Genomic DNA, 19,319 nt, shown 5'->3' with positions numbered 1-19,319 from the left:
TGTTCTCACGTTTATATACTACAATATAATCACCGACTTTTAGTTAGATAACTCCAACTTCTAAATACGTCATTATCTATAACTCATCATTATCCTCCTATAGTTAACATCCCTATTGTATAAAAGTCTCCCTTCTCATGATGATGTTGTTCCTTGCTTCGCTCAAACAACAACCCAGCAGTGAATTTTCCTTGTCTTTGAATATTATGAGGAAGCATAATATTACTGTTACACTTTTTCACAAAGCTCATGCTGCTGTATATTCTTCTTCAAAAACAGCAGTATATTACTTCTCAATCTATGCTTCACGTGAAACTTTTCAGCATCAATCAAAAACTGTTTCCTCAGAAGTGCATCTCTGTTATTGTTCCTTTGGTGAGCCAACTCAGACATAACTTGTACTGCAGGTTGTGCATCATCTCTGCTTTTATTCTCCAGTAACAACCACAAAACTGTTCCTGAACCATCTTGTTGTAATCCCATTGTTTCTGAAGATTTTACTATTGCTGCAACAATAGTAAGCTCACGAAAATCAGAGTCACTCTTGGCTTCAGTTAGAGATCTGTCAACTAATCTGAATATCCTCTTCTGCTCTATCAACCCGTTGTGGTACTGTTGGAGTTCGCTTGCCATTAATCTCTTGTTGAATAAGGATTCATTCTTTTGTAGATACGCCACCCCACTTGTTATTAAGGATGGCTTAATATTTCTGTTGTTAAACATCCGAGACTGTTTCAAAAGCCTCTTCCTTAGTCTAGTAACCCCAGTGTTATGCAAATATGCTAACCAACGTTGACTTCTTCGTCGCCTTTTCTTCTCTAGCTGGACCTTGAATTTAAACATCTAAGACTTTGGACCTAAACTTCTCTTCTTCCTATGATGTAATGTTTTCCTTCTCAAGAGCATTCTATCAAACCTCTGAGTTTGACTTTGAACCATGGTTTTGTCCTCGGAGAATCTCTGGTGTGATTCCTCAGAAGAAACCAGGTTAGTGAAAACGTTTGGTTGCAACAAAGATGTCCCATGTTCATTAGAATTCATCAGCATTAGAACAGCAGGCTTTGATATATCCTTTCACTTCTGAGGCATCTCTGCACTCGCTTCAAGATTTTTCTCATAAGATAGTTCCACACATGGTGATTCAGTCTTTTGCAACACTTCTTTCTTATGATCAACTCTCTTGCCTGGAATCTGACTCTTTTTAAAGAAGAACAAGTCATGAGCTGCGCAAATCGAGCCACTAAACGTCTTTTAAACTCCAACCAATCTGTGAATCCAACTCTGGATTCCACCTTGTACCAACGCAGAGCATCTCCTTTCAAGCTCTCTGCAACCATGGGTAACCTCTCTTCTCGTGCATGTTCGCCAAGACGAAAGAAACGTTCCATTCTCGCAATCCAAGAATACGGTCTGCAATGCCTTGAATGGAATTTGCGATGATCTAGGTTGTAAAATTTTTGATCAATTCCTTTCCTCTTCGTTGAAGACTCTGTTTCGATGGATTGCTTTTCCATGAAAGCTTTCGTCTCCATTGGAATCGTCTCATCCAACGCCTTTTTCCATGGAAATTTTCTCAGGATCTTGATCATCACCAAAGGGAAGCAACAATGAAATCTTCAACGTTTGTCTGCGTTGCACATACGCTTCTGCTTCTCCATATATGAAACCGTGAGCCTATGCCAACATCAGTATTCCTACTTTGAAAATGATTGATATGAACACGTCTTTGACAACTTTAACATGAGAAATGATATGACCAGTCTGTGTTGCAAGTGCAGAGCCAGAGATTCCCATGGAGATACCAATATCAGCTGCAGCTAAATCTGGTGCATCATTCACGTCTTCTCCTTCCATGTTACCACAAGAAGCCGGCTGGAAATCACAACTTACACCAGTTTCAATCTCTAGACTGTCGTCTCTTCCTCAGAAGCCACAGTTATCTCCTCGGTTTGTGTAAAGAACTCACCACATAACTTCTGAAGAGGTGGGAAACTTAGTGTTGAACCGCTGAATATCGTTTCCCAAGGTCTCTCTGACGATACAAACCGTGTTGCCAACGACTCAGCATTGAGTGTTAGTGCAAAGATGACACAACAATAGTAATACAGAAGGTAAATCAAGAGAGACAAAATACACAAGCACACACCAATAGCTTTATTAGAAATCGTCTTGTACACTCAATTACAAGATCTGCTTAATCAGCTTAGCCAGCCTGTTAACACCCTAACAGCTGCTACTGAAAGATTCCTAAGCTACCCGCTTATGTCTCTCTACCATCAAGTACTTCAGCCCCTGATTCAGCACGACCCAGAACACTTCCAAGAGCTTCTCTCTCTCTCTATAAGATCAGCCCCTGTGTCTCTGTATCTATACAGACGACCCCATAGCTATCTTATAGTTATTCTCCATGTTCCCGAAACCCTAGTCTCCAAGGCAACATGTATGGACATCTTCCATAACAATAAGTGCAACTTTCTTTTTCTTGGAATGCACTTATTCCTCTTTCTTTTAAGTCATAAACTTGCTCCTCAAGTTTATTCCTCTTTCCATATCTCCAAGATACTCTCTTGCTCTCCAAGTCTACACGACTCTAGCTCAGCACCTTGACTCCACATGGTCTTCACCACTCACTACGACGTCTGCTTCAGCAACTACGTCAGTGACTACTTCAGGGCAGACATCTTACATCTTCAATCTCCCCCCTTTTAGCTTTGTGTGCCGATCAAGCGTTCAGCAACCACGTTGCAACCACGTTCCTCACCTGGAAACTTTCATATCAAATGTGCTTTTCTCCCCCACGAGATGTGCACCACACCATATTTTTCTCCCCCATGAGATATGCATTCTCTGTACCAGAACATCATCATTCTCCCCCTGCTTGATTGCATACTAAGCTAAAACACAGATGCTTAGATGTCAAGCCTTACAGACCCATCCGTCTGTTTCTTCATGTATAATCATGACACAACCCCTGCTGCAGCGGAATAACAAGTACTGCATCACGATCTGACGCACCTGTCGAGCTACCTCTCAACCCACTTCTATTGAGGACCTGGCTACCTTCATGTGTCGTCTCCTTGACCATGAGCCCTTCCCCATCCGTACCGAGTTCCCTCTGCACTCGTTGCTATTGTCTTGGAGTGATTTCACACCCCTGAAGATCATCTCGCACCACTTCCTGACGCACTTCGATCTCCTTCCCCTTTGTGTCACAGACAACTCCGTGTCCTGACTCCACGCTTGATGCTTCTTGATCTTCCTGAAGATCACTCCTAACAGAGCTGCATCCATCTTCTGATGTCTCATCCTTGATCTCATCAAGTAAGCCACTCTTGGCTAAGGACACCTCTTCAACCCTCTTGGGCTTAGTGAACGTCTTGTTCACCTTCTTGGCCATGTTTCTGCTCTTCTCGCGAGCAAAACACTCCACCTTCTTGTGTTCAACCTTCCCACAGAACCAACAGCACATCCGATGCTGCTTCTTGCTTGGCCTGACACAGTTGCTGATGCACCGATCAGTCTCCTTCCTTGTACTAGTTGCACAACCATGTTTCAGAACCTCCTGTCTGACCTTCATGTTGTTGCACTGATGTACTACTTTCGGCTTGTTACTCACAGCTGCGCGCTGTAGAACTTCCTGCCTTACTCCCTGTCGTACGTCCCGACGTACTTCCTGACAAGCTCCTTTGGCTCCATTTTTTGATGTGCTCCCATGCACGAAATGTGATAGCCACTTCTGTTGTACTTCCTTAGTACTCTCAGCTCCTCGATATCCCAGTCCCCAATTCGCCTTGGCTGGTTGACCCATCGAGAGTATCTTATCCAACTCCTTGGATCCACTGTTGAGCATCCTGATCTGTTTGTGATTGTCAACCAAATCACGTTCCAGCATCCTTGCTCTCTCTTGTTCACCAATAGCAACTTTCCTCAGCTTGCTATTTTCCTGCTCAAGAGACTCATTCTTCTCATTCACAGCCGCAAGTTCTTCACGAAGTTCTTCAAGCAACTCGTTCTGCTTCTGAGCCATATCCTCCAATCTCAGATTCTGATCCTTGACCCTCAACCACTTGTTAAGCAGCACATGATACTCCTCATCATCTGTGCTGAGATCTGAATCAGTGGACTTAATAGATCCCTCCTTGCGTGCACCAAATGCAACAAGGTTCTTTATCACTTTTCCATCTTCTTCAGACTCTGAATCATCAGACGACTGCAATGGAACTCCTTTTCCCTTCTTTGAGTTTGGACATTCACGTCGTGTGTGTCCAACACCTCCGCACTCAGAACACTTAAGTTCTCTTGGCTGTGCTACAGGACAATCAAATCTTATGTGACCAACGCCTCCACACTCATAGCACCTGAGACTTTCTCTCCTTCTGCCATTGCCACGATCACCTCCATGGCGACCATACTGATTCCTCCCACTAGAAGAATTCGTCTTACCAAAATTCCTGACCAGCATACCAATGTCATCTTCAATCTTCTGAAACCTATCAGTATCTTTGTCAGCTACAAGCGCCACACTCCTTGGCGCACTGCTTGATGTAGAGACTGAACTATTGTCTGTCTCCATCTCTTGTGCCTTCAGCATACCCACAAGCTTGTCAAACTTGAGCTCATCCGTGTTTGTAGTCATCTGCGAAACCGCCTTGTGAGCTCCAAACTTTGTTGGAAGACAGCGTAGTAACTTCTTTACCAGCTTCTTCTCCTTGTACTTCTTCCCAAGTACAAATGCTTCATGCGCCATAGCACTGAGTTTGGCATTGAAGCTCGCCACAGAATCATTATCAGACCACCAAAGATTCTCAAACTGCGACCCAAGATGATATAGACGTGTCCTCTTGACACTCTCATCTCCTTCAAACGAATTCAGCAGGATCTCCTACGCCTCTTTAGCCGAAGTACTTCCCTGAATCAGCTGAAACTGCTCTGCTTCAACAGCTCCAAAAATCACCGACAACGCCTTTGCATTAAATTTTGATGCATTGCGTTCTGCCTCTGACCAATCCTCTTTTGGCTTAGGCTTCTTCTCACCTCCTGTGACTATGGTAGGCTCCTCCCAACCAATCTCCACAGCTGTTCCCGCATCTTCATTGATTCCTCGAATCATCTGCTTCATGCGAGCCTTCCAATGACCATATTGGTCCGCATTCAACACGATCGCCTTCTGCACAGAGATAATCGTGTCCATCTTCACCTTCAAGATTACACCAGTAACTTAGGTGACCCGCTCTGATACCACTTGTTAGTGCAAAGATGACACAACAATAGTAATGCAGAAGGTAAATCACGAGAGACAAAATACACAAGCACACACCAATAACTTTATTAGAAATCGCCTTGTACACTCAATTACAAGATCTGCTTAATCATCTTAGCCAGCCTGTTAACACCCTAACAGCTGCTACTGAAAGATTCCTAAGCTATCCGCTTATGTCTCTCTACCGTCAAGTACTTCAGCCCCTGATTCAGCACGACCCAGAACACTTCCAAGAGCTTCTCTCTCTCTCTCTATAAGATCAGCCCCTGTGTCTCTGTCTCTATACAGACGACCCCATATCTATCTTATAGTTATTCTCCATGATCCCGAAACCCTAGTCTCCAAGGCAACATGTATGGACATCTTCCATAACAATAAGTGCAACTTTCCTTTTCTTGGAATGCACTTATTCCTCTTTCTTTTAAGTCATAAACTTCCTCCTCAAGTTTATTCCTCTTTCCATATCTCCAAGATACTCTCTTGCTCTCCAAGTCTACACGACTCCAGCTCAGTACCTTGACTCCACATGGTCTTCACCACTCACTACGACGTCTGCTTCAGCAACTACGTCAGCGACTACTTCAGGGCAGACATCTTACATAATATATTAGATTAATACAGAAGTTTCAAAAGAAAGTTTAGTAATGAACAAAAAAGCTGTTACTTGTAAGAGCCAACTGCATGACATATCCAGCTAGAGTCCGCAGCCGTTCTGGCTATTGTCGCTGTTGCAAAGCCAAATCTGAAACGACAAAAAGTGATGTCAATAACAATCTTAGAAAGATAGACTTAGAGACATAATACAAAATCAGCTTCAGAACTACCTTGAAGTCCCCACCAAAGGATGTACTAACTGCCATGGAACGGGTAGGGTGGAAGGCAATGGCCGAGACACCAGCATCCCTGTAAGATACACAAAGAAGGAGAAAGTCTACTCTTAGATAAGAATTTTATAAAGAACAAGAAGATTGGGTAAATGATGATGAATAAAGATTTGAACATTAGCAGAGGGATAAGGTAAATTACTTGTGAGGTTCATAACCGATTGTGGATAAGGAGAAAGTCTTGTTGTCTGGTTCACCCAAAAATTGAGGGACACTAAGCCTCCTATGCCATCTTCCGGAAGTTTCACTTCAGTTGTACGCATCACTGAGCCATCCAGGGAGAGAGCAACCGCTGTCACCACAACCTGTTACCATATTCCCAAATTAGTCAACTAACTTCAGTTGTACTCATCACTACTGGGATGGAAAACAACATACTCGTGGCTTCCCAGCGAAACAGAGCTTTGTGACTGGCTGTAATACATTTGAGAGGTTTTAAACATCAGCCTTTATAAGAAAGTCTGGATGGGAAACTAAACAGTTGTGTGCTTACCGTATGAGTGGCTCCTGAAACAGACAAGAGAATGTTCTTGTCTGGATTCTAAAGCATAATAACATTCTCAGCCGCAACCGCCAGAGTGGTGCCATCCACAGAGAAAGCAGCAGTAGTCACATTGATTCTTCCTGAAAAATAAATAAGAATATGTCATTCTGATGATCCTTGTGAATGTTTAAGATTCCTAGTGCATAAAAAAGCCATTACTTGTAAGAGCCAAGTGCATGATCCTTAGCCGTCTGGCTCTTTCTGATAACAATTTCTTAAAAGAAGCACTGAATGGTATAATACAAAATAAAAACCAATTTTTTGGAACTACCTTGAAGTCCCCACCAAACGATGTGCTAACTGCCATGGAACGGGTAGGGTGGAAGACAATGGCTGAGACACCAGCATCCATCCATGTAACCAGAAGATTGGGTGGTGGTGATAAATAAGTAACTTAGGCAACAACACAAAAACTGAAAGAAGATCCAATACAGAGGTTACTAGCTTCAAGTGTTAACCAGTCGTGAGAATATCTACAAGCATGGAAAAACATTGACCAAACCGAAAAGTAAGGTTCTAAGACGGACCTTGATTCCAGAAATGGTCCTTAAGATCTCCATGGAAGGAATTTTAAGCAAATGGATCTGGTAATCCGCACAAACCACCTGCAGCTCTTGTTATCAGTAAAACATTGCTTCAGGCAGATTGAAACAGGTAGCTTCGACTTACAGAAGAAGGAGTTGGACCACATGAAATACAACAAAGGAGACCCTATTCTTGGTAAAAACTTCTTCTTCCTGGAAACTTGCATTCCTTGATCCTCCAGAAGGAACTATGGATTTTGGTTCTTCAGTCTACAAAAGAAGATAAAGCAAAATTGATTTTTGAACCTTGAGCCACCCAACGACAAAACAAGTCTGAGACCCACAATAAGATAAATCTGACCTCTTTCAAAGAGGCTCTGTAGCTAAGTTGAATGTGTGTCCTCCACTCCCTTCTTTAACCAGACTAGTATCCTCAACAGAAACATAAGCAACCAAGACTTCTACAAAAACAAGAACATAAGCTGAAGTCCAAAGTAATAAAAACTTTTACATCACACAAAAGGGTATCAAATGCCAAAGTAATCAATTTTTTTTCTTACTTACTAAAGAGTAAGAGGCTGTTAGTTTCTCCATCTACGATCTCCATTCAGTTGTTCCATCTATGTGATCCATCCAAATGATCCATCCAGATTTTAGGAGCTGTTCGTTTCTCTATCTAGATGAGTCATCTGGATGAATTTTATGTTTGTTTATTTATTTCTATTTCCATCCAGATGAGTTTAATAAACAAATTACAAATATACTCTTGTTTTGATTTAATCATATGTTTGATATTAATTTTAACTATACTAACTTTTATTATTTAATATAAAATATATTTACACTGTAATTATTTTAAAATTAGCATTTCACATTTATAAATTTTCATTTCATATAAATTTATTTATTTTTATTTAAATTTGTATTAAAATTAACTACGACTATAACTTTCCATAAAACTCAAAATAGAAACACAAATTTGAATAAACTTCCAAACAACTAAAAGTAGAAACTCAAAGTGCAAACTTAAATTTTATAAAACTAAAATTGAAAAGATGAAAGCAATGGTAAGAGCATCATGTACTCAAACTTTGCAGTTTTAGCGGAAAAATATGTTTTGCGGTTTTGACGGGAAAACACGATTTTAAGGACGGGAAAACACGTTTTTGCGATTTTGGCGGAAAAACGCGCTTTTATGGTTTTGGCGGGAAAACGCGCTTTTAGGGTTTTGGCGGGAAAACGCGTGTTTGCGTTTTGGCGGAAAACCACGTTTCTACGGTTTTGGCGGAAAACCACGTTTTTAAGGTTTTGACCGGAAAACACGTTTTTACGGTTTTGACGGGAAAACATGTTTTTTTGCGATTTTAATGGGAAAACACGTTATTTGCGATTTTGGCGGAAAAACGTGATTTTGTGGTTTTGGCAGGAAAACACGTTTTGTGATTTTGACGGAAAAATGCGTTTTTGTGGTTTTGGCAGGAAACACGTTTTTGTGGTTTTAGCGGGAAAACGCGATTTTGCGGTATTGGCGGGAAAATGTGTTTTTGCAGTTTTTACAGTTTTTGCTGTAAAATGTGTTTTGATGGGAAAAGCTGTTTTGGCGGGAATTACATTTTTACGAGAAAATTGCGATTTTGGCCAAAAATTGTGTTTTGTGGTTTTGGCGGAAAATTGTGTTTGTAGTTTTGGTGGGAAAATGTTTTTTTATGGTTTTGTCGTTTTTCATGAATGATAAAATGATTTTAGGTTTGAGTTTGTAATTTGTTAATTGCATGGGGGTATAATAGACATTATACAATTTTGATAAATTCTTCCCCATCCAGATGATCCAATTTGGATCAGTCAACTGATTTTCAAAATTAAGCCTAAATTTTTAAAACTCATTCAGATGAACCATTCAGATGAACCATTCAGATGACTTGTTTTAATGCCTAAACGAACAAAACTCAACTCTCATTTTCATTCGGATAAGCCATATGAATAGAGAAACGGACAGCCCCTGAATGGTTTTCAAAAAAGCTCATGTCCTGAGAGGTCCTAATGACGAATTGTACCACGCGGACTCCAGCAATAGCAAGAGAGCAGCAATCGAGGAGGCAAGGAACATCAGTTAGAGTCGTTGTATGACATTCAAGCCAAAGTAATCTAACAAAAAGATGAAACCTTTGAGGAGAAAGTTGGTACCGGTCATGTAACCCAGCTGAAAACGGACAAGAACGGACCGAGATGACGCCACGTAGCTTCTACCGCCGCGAATCATGGTTTCTAAAGTTCACTGAGAGGTTGAAGAAGGCAGACGCGAAGATTTTGGTTCTTACCCGATTTTTCAATTTAATTGCATTCCAATATTTGTTTTTTTTTTCTTAAATATTGGGGATGATTGGAAGGAGCTGTACCTTTATATTTTTGCTTTAAAAATAAATCTGTAGATTTTTTTTGCTGTGACTGTAGATAATTTTGCTGTAGAATATTAGCTTTAGGTTTAAAAAGATTCAAAGACTTAAATATAAATTTTCTAAAGGAAAAAATAAGTGCTCTAGATTTATGGCTTTCCACAGCTAAAAATAAATAAAAAGGAAAAAAAAATATGTAGCTTTAAAAAATCTTTACAGAGCATGATTGGCAAAATTTTGGACTGTATAAATAATTTAGGTTGTAGAGAGATCTTACAGCACTTTTAAAGCACTTGCCAATCAACCCCATTAAAGAGTTTTTAAAATTACTATCGAACATACCATACTCATTTTTAACATTCCATATTCCATTTTTAATTAGAAAATATTAAAGAGTTTTAAATGTAACGTTAGCTATTTAGTGTAATCAACAATCGAACATACCATATTCATTTTTTAACATTCCATATTCTTTGGTAAAAACCTTATAACAAAATTGACATATAATGTCTAATAAATATGACAAAATTTGTTTACACTAACTCATAAAATACGATTTATTATAGATCACATCAAATGGAACCTGATATAGATGATCTTTAATACATAACTGATCGAGATATTTATTTAGATTTACTTCTTTAAATTTTACCATATTTAAGCTATATTTAAGGGTATATAGTTACTAATATTATAGGTTAAGGAAAATTGCATAGGTTATAGTTTAAAAAATATATATATTCTACCTTGGATCAAGTTAGGTCCATATGTTATGTTTCTATTTTAATAGTATTGACTAGATTTTGATCAGCGCTTTTAAAGCGCGGGATTGTCTATTTTAAATATTTAATCATAGAACATAAAATTTTTAATTAAACTTGATATAATGTATTTTGTAACATTATGTAATAGTTAGTTGCAATAAACATTATTTACTAATTTTTTATATATTTTAGATGATCAATATCTAAAAAATATTAATTGTGAAAATAATTAATTATTTTTTGTGCAAAAATGAAATTAAACTCAAAGCCCATATACTAAAATGTTTAATATGAAAAAGATAATTCAGCTTATCGGGCCCGTATCTATTTTCTGAAATGTAAAAAAATCATGTAACCATAATTTGGAAAATCGTATAAAATATATTTATGTGCATAATCGATTACGTTAAGTGATATGGATTGTTACTTAAAAATATTTTCAAGAATTAAACAATTGATTGAAGAATAAAAGAGACTAGATGATAGCCCTTTTTTTTTTTTATAATAATGTTGGTTCATTAAATGGTTTTAACATTTTGCAACACTACAATCTTTATCAATTGTAAAGTGATGAATACAAATGTTGGTCGCTTAAATGTATCATCGTTGTTGAAGAGTTAATGTATTACAACTCATTTTAATTATTTTTAAGACTTCATATGCACAAAAGAACATTAAGTTTTGCGGTTGCACAAATCACCAAAGCCAGTTAGGCAGTATTGATTGTAAAATGACGAAAGAAGATTAGGTTTTCTGATCTCGATTTGTTTACTATTGACTCTGCATAAATGATTTCATTTTCCATCTCTATAAAATTGTGTTTTCGCTTATGTTTTAATGATATGAATTTGTTTCTTTTTTTTAACTTCATCTATGAATTTAATGAATTACCTCTATACAAGGGTATAAGAGTCTTTTCCCACTTAATGAAGAATGTAATTTTGAAAAAGTCCATTTAGCGGTGGTAAAGATGAAAAGTGGTACCATGAAAGTGGTAAACATAAAATTTTCCCTTGATTTGATTGATGTATTTAACTTTCATTTCTTTTTACTTTTCATTTCTTATTTTGGATTGTGTTCAGTTTAAAAGTTTATGTATAGTATTTTCTCTAATTCTTAGTATAAAGTTTATAACAACTCATTTATGCACCATGGTTATAAATTACAAATATTAACTTGAATTTATATGTGAAAACATTTTAATTATAAAATAAATCTCAAACAACATATGCAAAAAAAATCATAATACCATAATAAAATGATTTATTATTTTATGTTTTTTATTAAATTAAAACATCAAACAAAAACCCGTTGCGTTGCAACGGGCTCATATCTTGTTTGTATATATTTTCAAGAATTTTGGACAACTTAAAAGTATCTTATAGATTTGGATGTTTTTTTAATATACCTTAAATCTAAAATAATAAATATATTTAGGTACATAAATCTATTCCAGATACATTCGGGTACCCGAAATACTTTGGTTCGGATCGGGTTCGGCTTCGGTTTTCTAGATACCAAAATTTTGAACCCGTTCAGATCTTTAATTAATTTCGGTTCGGATTCGGTACTACTTTTCCGGATCGGATTCGGTTCTGTTCTTCGGATTTGGATTTTTGGCCCAGCCCTAGATTTATGATCACATTTTCGGAATATAGAAGCCATATAACGATCTTTGCAAGGCAGATCACGATTATTAAATTCAAAGAAAATATTTCATATAGATTTATTGTCATATATTTCTAATAGAGAAAACATATATTTTATTCCGGTTATATAGAAATATCAAAGATGTCAATCAATAAGGAAATAATTTAATCTCATAAATTAATAGAAGATGATTTCATTTATAGAAAATAATTTATTAGTTAGCTAGATTATTGGAAGTATTTTCGACTCTAATTAAAAGAAAATCGCTAGTTTTTAGCCACAACTGTTTGAGATTTGTAGTTAACAGGTAATAATATTCTATACGATTTTTTGTGTTCTAATATGATTTTATCTTATATATTAAAACAGAAGTCACAACCTTAATTCATGTGTATTTTTTTTAAAAAATGAACCTAATGGACCTATTCCTAAAAAATCATGTTACATTTAATATCTAATCTTATCATTTAAATTTTGGGCCTACCAGAAATTTTTATTGGGCTATAAATAATTGAATTTAAACAATAGATGATCCATTGGATTTATAGATAGTATAAATTAAATAGATATAATTTAATGTTGTAATACTATACCTCCATATGTTAAATATTTAAATATTTGTTGATGTTAACTTTTAAAATTATAAAGTTTATTTTTTAAATAACAAAAGTCATATTATCTAACAATGATTAATATTTACTACCTTAAACCAATGAAAACAAATTTTAAACTATATAGTTTATTTTAAAAATTAAACAAAAACTAAATGTTTAATTATTTACTCGATAATATAAATCTATGAAGCGAAAAGTTTAATTTTTTAAAAACTTTCTAAATTTGTTAAATATTACAATATCTTTGAATATGACAATAAAACAATATTGTACCAATCTTTATATATAGTTATGATTTTAATAATTAAATAATAATCTGAAAATATATATATAGAAGAAGATACAAATACATGTGAAAGTTTGAAACAATCTATTCAATGAAAAAATATAACGTAAACTTATTATATTTTAAAAATTGATAGATACATATATATTATAATATATACCAATTTGGAATTGAAAACAAAATATTTATATAAAAATAAATGAAAACAAAAATCCGCGCGGGTGTGCGGATCGAGATCTAGTATATTGTTTCAAATGTAAGAAGAAGAACCAAACTAAATAAGTTTAACAAGTTTTTCACGTTTAGCCTAACTAGAACTAGAAAAACCAGTTAGTTCAATTTAGAAGCAGTTCAATAAGTTTAAACTAAATAATCATATTGGTCTGGATTTTTATATCCAGAATTATATGTCAAACTAAGAAAACAATATTTTTTTTAAGTTTCTATTTAATTTTCATATTATAATTATAAACAGTCTTGAGTTTTCCAAACAAGTGAAAGCAAAAAAATTAATTAATTATTGCAGTTTGGTTAATATCTTAATATTTAAATATGTATGTTGTTTTCAGAATATCACTAATTATATTGGAATGCAATACTAATTACGTTAACTCTTAATTTTATATATTTTAAAAAAAAAAATATATTGAATCATTCATTTTGTTATAATATAGATTTACAAACAATAGGATGAATATAACTAAATAATGTGATTTTAGTATATTTATAAACCAAATAAATGATTCATTTGTAAAAGAAATACAACACAATATACCGAAAACATAACTTATTTGAATTGTCATACACTAATCACATGTTTGACGAGATGACAATTAATTTAACATAATTATTATTTTACTTTTCATACATATAGATTATAAAATGATCTAAATTTTATCAACAAGTGAAAATGTTACTTTGACTAATATAATTTGATTATTTAGTAAATGTTTGTAGTTATGCATGAGTACGGAAAAATTACCTAGTAAAATATATATATGATCAGTTTCAAAAAAAATAAAATATATGATGATAAATAATAAGCTTGTCTCTGAGATATTTGTATGGGAGCAAGCCAGAAGGATTGATGAGGCGATGGTTTAATTGAAGCTACAATGTGAGAAAGGATCATTATTAGCTAGTATAGAAGTTTTTTACTTTACAATTCTACAGCTTAGAAGAACTTCAAAATAGCTAGTTATTACATTTTCATGTAAATGTCTGTTTTTTGGTTACTATCAATAAATCAATAAATTTAAAATTTCATCAAAAAAAAAACTTGTGTCTATGCTTAATACAAAAAAAAAGAGTACGAATGATATATTGAGGAAATTAGAGTATAACTTAAGGACTTGTATTGTAAATACTCTACCCTAGTTTTCTCTTCTCATACTTGTATAAATACCGTGTACAGACTCTAACATGATATATACTTTCCATAATCTCTATATGGTATCAGAGCATACGCTCCTAACCAAAACCTAAAAATTCTTTCACGCCTCCATCACCATGAGTTCTTCAAACACCACCAACGAAGTCATCTCCCTCAACAATACCAACTCCTTGCTGAACATCAACATGTCCAACGTTGCTAAACTCACAAGCAGCAACTACTTAATGTGGAGCTTGCAGGTTCATGCTTTACTTGATGGGTATGCGCTTGCAAGTCACCTTGAATCCGACACTGTGATCCCACCCGCTACACTTACCACAGCTGATGTTGAAGTCCCTAATACTGACTATGTTCGCTGGAGCAGACAGGACAGGTTGATCTACAGTGCCTTATTAGGTGCTATCTCACCCTCGATTCAACCAACGGTGTCTCGAACAACCAAAGCGTATGAGATCTGGGAGAAGTTGGCGGCTACATACGCAAAACCAAGTAGAGGCCATATCAAGCAACTCCGGGATCAACTCAAGAACTACACCAAAGGTGACAAGACCATTGATGAATACTTGCAAGGTGTGATGTCTAAACTTGATCAACTTGCTATCCTTGGGAAGCCGTATGATCATGAAGATCAAGTGGAGCTAATTCTTGATGGACTCCCGGATGATTACAAAACGGTTGTGGACCAAATTGAAGGCAAAGATACGCCTCCAAGCATCACTGAAGTCCATGAACGTTTACTGAACCATGAAGCTAAGCTCCTTGCAAATCGTTCCTCCACATCAACTGTCATTCCCACCACCGCTAATGCAGTTCAACATCGCCAACAAAACTCCTACACTCGCAACAACTACAACAACAAGAATCCAAACAACAACCCCAATGATAACTACCAGCAGCCGGCAAACCGGAACGAGCAACGCCAGTTCAAACCGTACCTAGGCAAGTGCCAACTATGTCAGACACAAGGACATAGTGCCCGCAGATGCCCGCAGTTCCAGGCTCAGCAACAACACCAGCTCGGCCCACAAAACCAGAGTCCTTTCAGGCCATGGCAACCGAAGGCCAACCTTGCAGTCAATGCGCCATACTCAGCCACGAACTGGCTCCTTGACTGTGGCGCTACACACCACCTCACCTCTGACCTCAACAACCTCTCGCTTCACACGCCATATCAAGGAGGTGATGATGTGCTCATAGCATATGGTTCGTCTTTACAGATTTCACATACGGGTTCTTCTAAACTTTCCACTACTACTCGTGATATATCTTTAAATAACATCTTGTGTGTGCCGAATGTTGCCAAGAACCTCATATCAGTATACAAATTGTGTAATGCTAATGGAGTTTCTGTTGAATTCTTCCCTGCATCTTTTCAGGTGAAGGAACTCAGCACGGGGGTCCCGTTACTCCAAGGCAAGACTAGGAATCAGCTGTATGAGTGGCCGGTTTCACCTAGTCAAGCAACGGCTCTGGTCACATCATCAAATCCCAAAACATCTCTGTTCTCGTGGCATTCAAGACTTGGCCACCCTTCTTTTTCTATTTTAAACACTATTGTTTCCCGCTTTTCTCTACCCCTTTGTTCTGCAACTCAAACTCATTGAATACATTTTCAGCGACTTATGGTCCTCACCAATAACCTCCATTGATAATTTTTGCTACTATGTGGTATTCATTGACCACTACTCGCGATATACATGGCTGTACCCCCTTAAAAAGAAATCTCAGGTTAAAGATGTATTCATTGCCTACAAGAGCCTGGTGGAAAATAAGTTCCAAACGAAGATAGGGACTCTGTTTTCAGACAACGGTGGAGAATTTATAGCATTAAGAAGCTTCCTGTCTGAGAATAGCATTGCTCACCTCACCTCACCGCCTCATACACCTCAACATAATGGCATATCGGAACGAAAGCACCGTCATGTTGTGGAGACAGGACTCACCCTCCTCTCTACGGCTTCAATTCCTAGGGAGTATTGGACATATGCATTCACAGCAGCTGTCTATCTCATTAACCGCCTCTTATCACCAACAATTGCTATGGAATCACCTTATCAAAGACTCTTTGGAGTTGCACCAAATTATGAGAAGCTGCGAGTCTTTGGTTGTCTGTGTTTTCCTTGGTTACGGCCATACAACACACACAAACTACAGCCTCGATCTACAAGATATGTCTTCCTTGGATATTCAACAACACAAAGCGCCTACTACTGTCTTGATGTCTCTACTGATCGAATTTACACGTCCCGGCACGTTCAGTTTGTAGAAACAGAGTTCCCCTTCCTCTCCATGACCAAGAAACAACAGTCTCAACATCAAAGCCCTGTAGAACCGACCTCATTCATACCTCCAGTAACCACTATACCGATAACATCAACGGGACCCACGGCTGAGGATCTTCACCATCATCCTCATCATCAGCCTGCACCGCAACCAGACACTCAGGTATTACCTTCTAACTCTGATGCTACTTCTTCTGCCTCTTCCTCCGAGCCCACTGCTCATTCTGAAAATGAGTTGATACCCACGACTCAGCCTCCCGTGTTGCTTACTGAGCCCACTGCTCAACCACAAAATGAGTCGACACCCACGACTCAGACTTTAGCCACCAATAACCAACCACCTACCCTGCCTCCCCAATCCAATGAACCACAAATAACACAACCTGAACCAGTACAAAACATCCACAAAATGCAAACTCGAGCCAAAAATCAAATTACAAAACCTATCCAGAAACTTACTCTTACTGTTGCAGGTCGAAAGATAGACCAACCAGAACCAACAACAATCATTCAAGCAATGAAACAAGAAGAATGGCGACAAGCGGCTATTGCTGAGTTTGATGCTCATATTGTTAATCACACATGGGATCTCGAGCCAGCCGATGAAGCTCAGAATGTTATAGACTGCAAATGGCTCTTCACAACAAAGTACTTACCGAACGGCCAGGTTGAGCGACATAAAGGTCGTCTTTGTGCCAAAGGTTACACGCAGAGACATGGCATAGACTACTCCGAGACTTTCAGCCCAGTTATCAAGACGACCACAATACGTCTGGTAATAGAAGTTGCGGTTACGCGCTCTTGGCCTATCAAACAACTGGGTGTAAACAAGGTGATCTCTCTGAGGTAGTGTACATGCGACAACCCCCTGGCTTTCTAGATAAAGATCGGCCCAATCATGTATGTCGCCTACGGAAACCGATCTACGGCCTCAAACAAGCTCCACGCTCCTGGTATTTGTCTCTCAACCAACACCTGCTCAGTTCTGGTTTCACCAACTCCACGTCGGATGCCTCTTTGTTCATACACTGCCGCGGACCGATCATTACATATGTTCTCATCTATGTAGATGACATCCTGGTCACGGGTAATGATGCTGCCTTCGTCGACCAGGTCTTACAAATGTTTGCAGCTAGGTACTCTATCAAAGATCCCACAGATCTTCACTACTTTCTTGGCATCCAAGCAACTCGTACAAAGCATGGGATGCACCTAATGCAACAGAAATACATCAATGATCTTCTCCGTAAGACCAACATGTCAGATGCAAAGCCATTTTCAACCCCATTACAATCAACGCCGAAACTCACACTCAAAGGCGGGTCTCCTCTCGATGATGGGTCGCAATATCGCTCGGTTGTAGGTAGCTTACAATACCTATCATTCACTAGGCCAGATATCTCCTATGCCGTCAACAGATTATCCCAGTTCATGCACCAGCCAACAATGGATAACTGGCAAGCCGCAAAACGTGTCCTTCGATACCTTGCCGGTACTAGAACTCATGGTATATTCATGCGCAAGACAACTCCTATGCAGTTACATGCGTTCTCGGATGCGGATTGGGCTGGTGACACAGATGATTATATATCTAATAATGGTTATATCATCTACTTGGGTCATAATCCGATATCATGGTCTTCAAAGAAACAGAATGGAGTTGCTCGATCATCAACAGAGGCGGAGTATCGTGCAGTCGCCAACACGGCTTCAGAGGTAATATGGTTATGTTCTCTACTCTCTGAGCTTCGAATTGACCTCCCCTCTCCACCGATTTTATATTGTGACAATGTCGGAGCTACGTACTTATGTGCAAACCCGGTTTTTCATTCTCGAATGAAGCACATTGCTCTTGATTATCACTTTACCAGAAACATGATCCAAGCAGGGAAGCTACGGGTAGCACACGTCTCTACACGGGATCAGCTTGCAGACACTTTGACAAAGCCACTTCCGCGAAATCAATTTCAGATAACTTGTTCCAAGATTGGAGTGACTGCAGCCCCTCCATCTTGAGGGGGCGTATTGAGGATATTAGAGTATAACTAAAGGACTTGTATTGTAAATACTCTACCCTAGTATTCTCTTCTCATACTTGTATAAATACCGTGTACAGACTCTAACATGATATATACTTTCCATAATCTCTATATGATATAAGGTACCTAACAAAACTCCCTTAGACTTAAAATAGTCGCTGTCGATCTCAACGATCCAGAGAGTTTTTAAACCAGCTATCGAAGGATGCAAAGCCATGTTCCACGTGGCACATCTCATGGATCCAAACAGCAACGAGACCATAACAAAACACACCCTACAAGGTCTTATAAGGATACTGAAGTCAGTCGTGTCTGGATGCTAAAACCGTGAAACATTTTTTCTACGGCGTCGGAAACGGTGCTGGAGGAAACGGAGGAGGAGTAGATGAGAGTGTTTAGAGCGACGTGGAAGTGTTTAGGAATCGGAAGCAGAAGAGAGTGAATAGCTCTTATGCTGTGTCAAAAATAGCCGCGGAGACGGTGGCGCTTGAGTTCGGCGGGAAAAATGGATTGAAGGTTGTGACGCTCGTGATCTCTCTCGTCGTGGAACCTTTTATATCTCCGTCGTTGCCTTCATCCGCCTTCATCTCTCTTGCCAAGATTTTTGGTACTTAATTCTCGTATCTAATAAATTTCTTAAACAATAGAGCTTTAAAAAATCGATATTCACCGAATGGTAGAAAGTT

The 19,319-nt window shown here is 37.9% G+C and overlaps 1 protein-coding gene across 1 annotated transcript; it reads right to left on the bottom strand.

Moving 5' to 3' along the window:
• Positions 1-10,163, bottom strand: LOC106391669. The gene is made up of 11 exons (XM_048763794.1): positions 7,777-10,163; positions 7,574-7,673; positions 7,358-7,482; positions 7,216-7,293; positions 6,848-7,101; positions 6,638-6,768; positions 6,523-6,558; positions 6,287-6,449; positions 6,085-6,163; positions 5,925-6,002; positions 1-5,854 (listed from the first exon to the last, which is right to left on the bottom strand). The coding sequence occupies exon 11, from the start codon at positions 4,745-4,747 to the stop codon at positions 3,128-3,130; it is 1,620 nt and encodes a 539-aa protein (XP_048619751.1). The 5' UTR covers positions 4,748-5,854; positions 5,925-6,002; positions 6,085-6,163; positions 6,287-6,449; positions 6,523-6,558; positions 6,638-6,768; positions 6,848-7,101; positions 7,216-7,293; positions 7,358-7,482; positions 7,574-7,673; positions 7,777-10,163; the 3' UTR covers positions 1-3,127.
• Between the last annotated feature and the right edge of the window lie 9,156 nt (positions 10,164-19,319).

This window comes from Brassica napus, chromosome C7 (genome assembly GCF_020379485.1).
Source record: "Brassica napus cultivar Da-Ae chromosome C7, Da-Ae, whole genome shotgun sequence".
NCBI classification, from domain to species: domain Eukaryota; kingdom Viridiplantae; phylum Streptophyta; class Magnoliopsida; order Brassicales; family Brassicaceae; genus Brassica; species Brassica napus.
Note: the sequence above shows the minus strand (reverse complement) of the source record. Positions and strands in the feature narration are given on the sequence as shown.

What these genes read in the sequence shown, in the direction of transcription:
- LOC106391669 (XM_048763794.1), bottom strand. Translation starts at nt 4,747, where the DNA reads ATGGCGCATGAAGCATTTGTACTTGGGAAGAAGTACAAGGAGAAGAAG.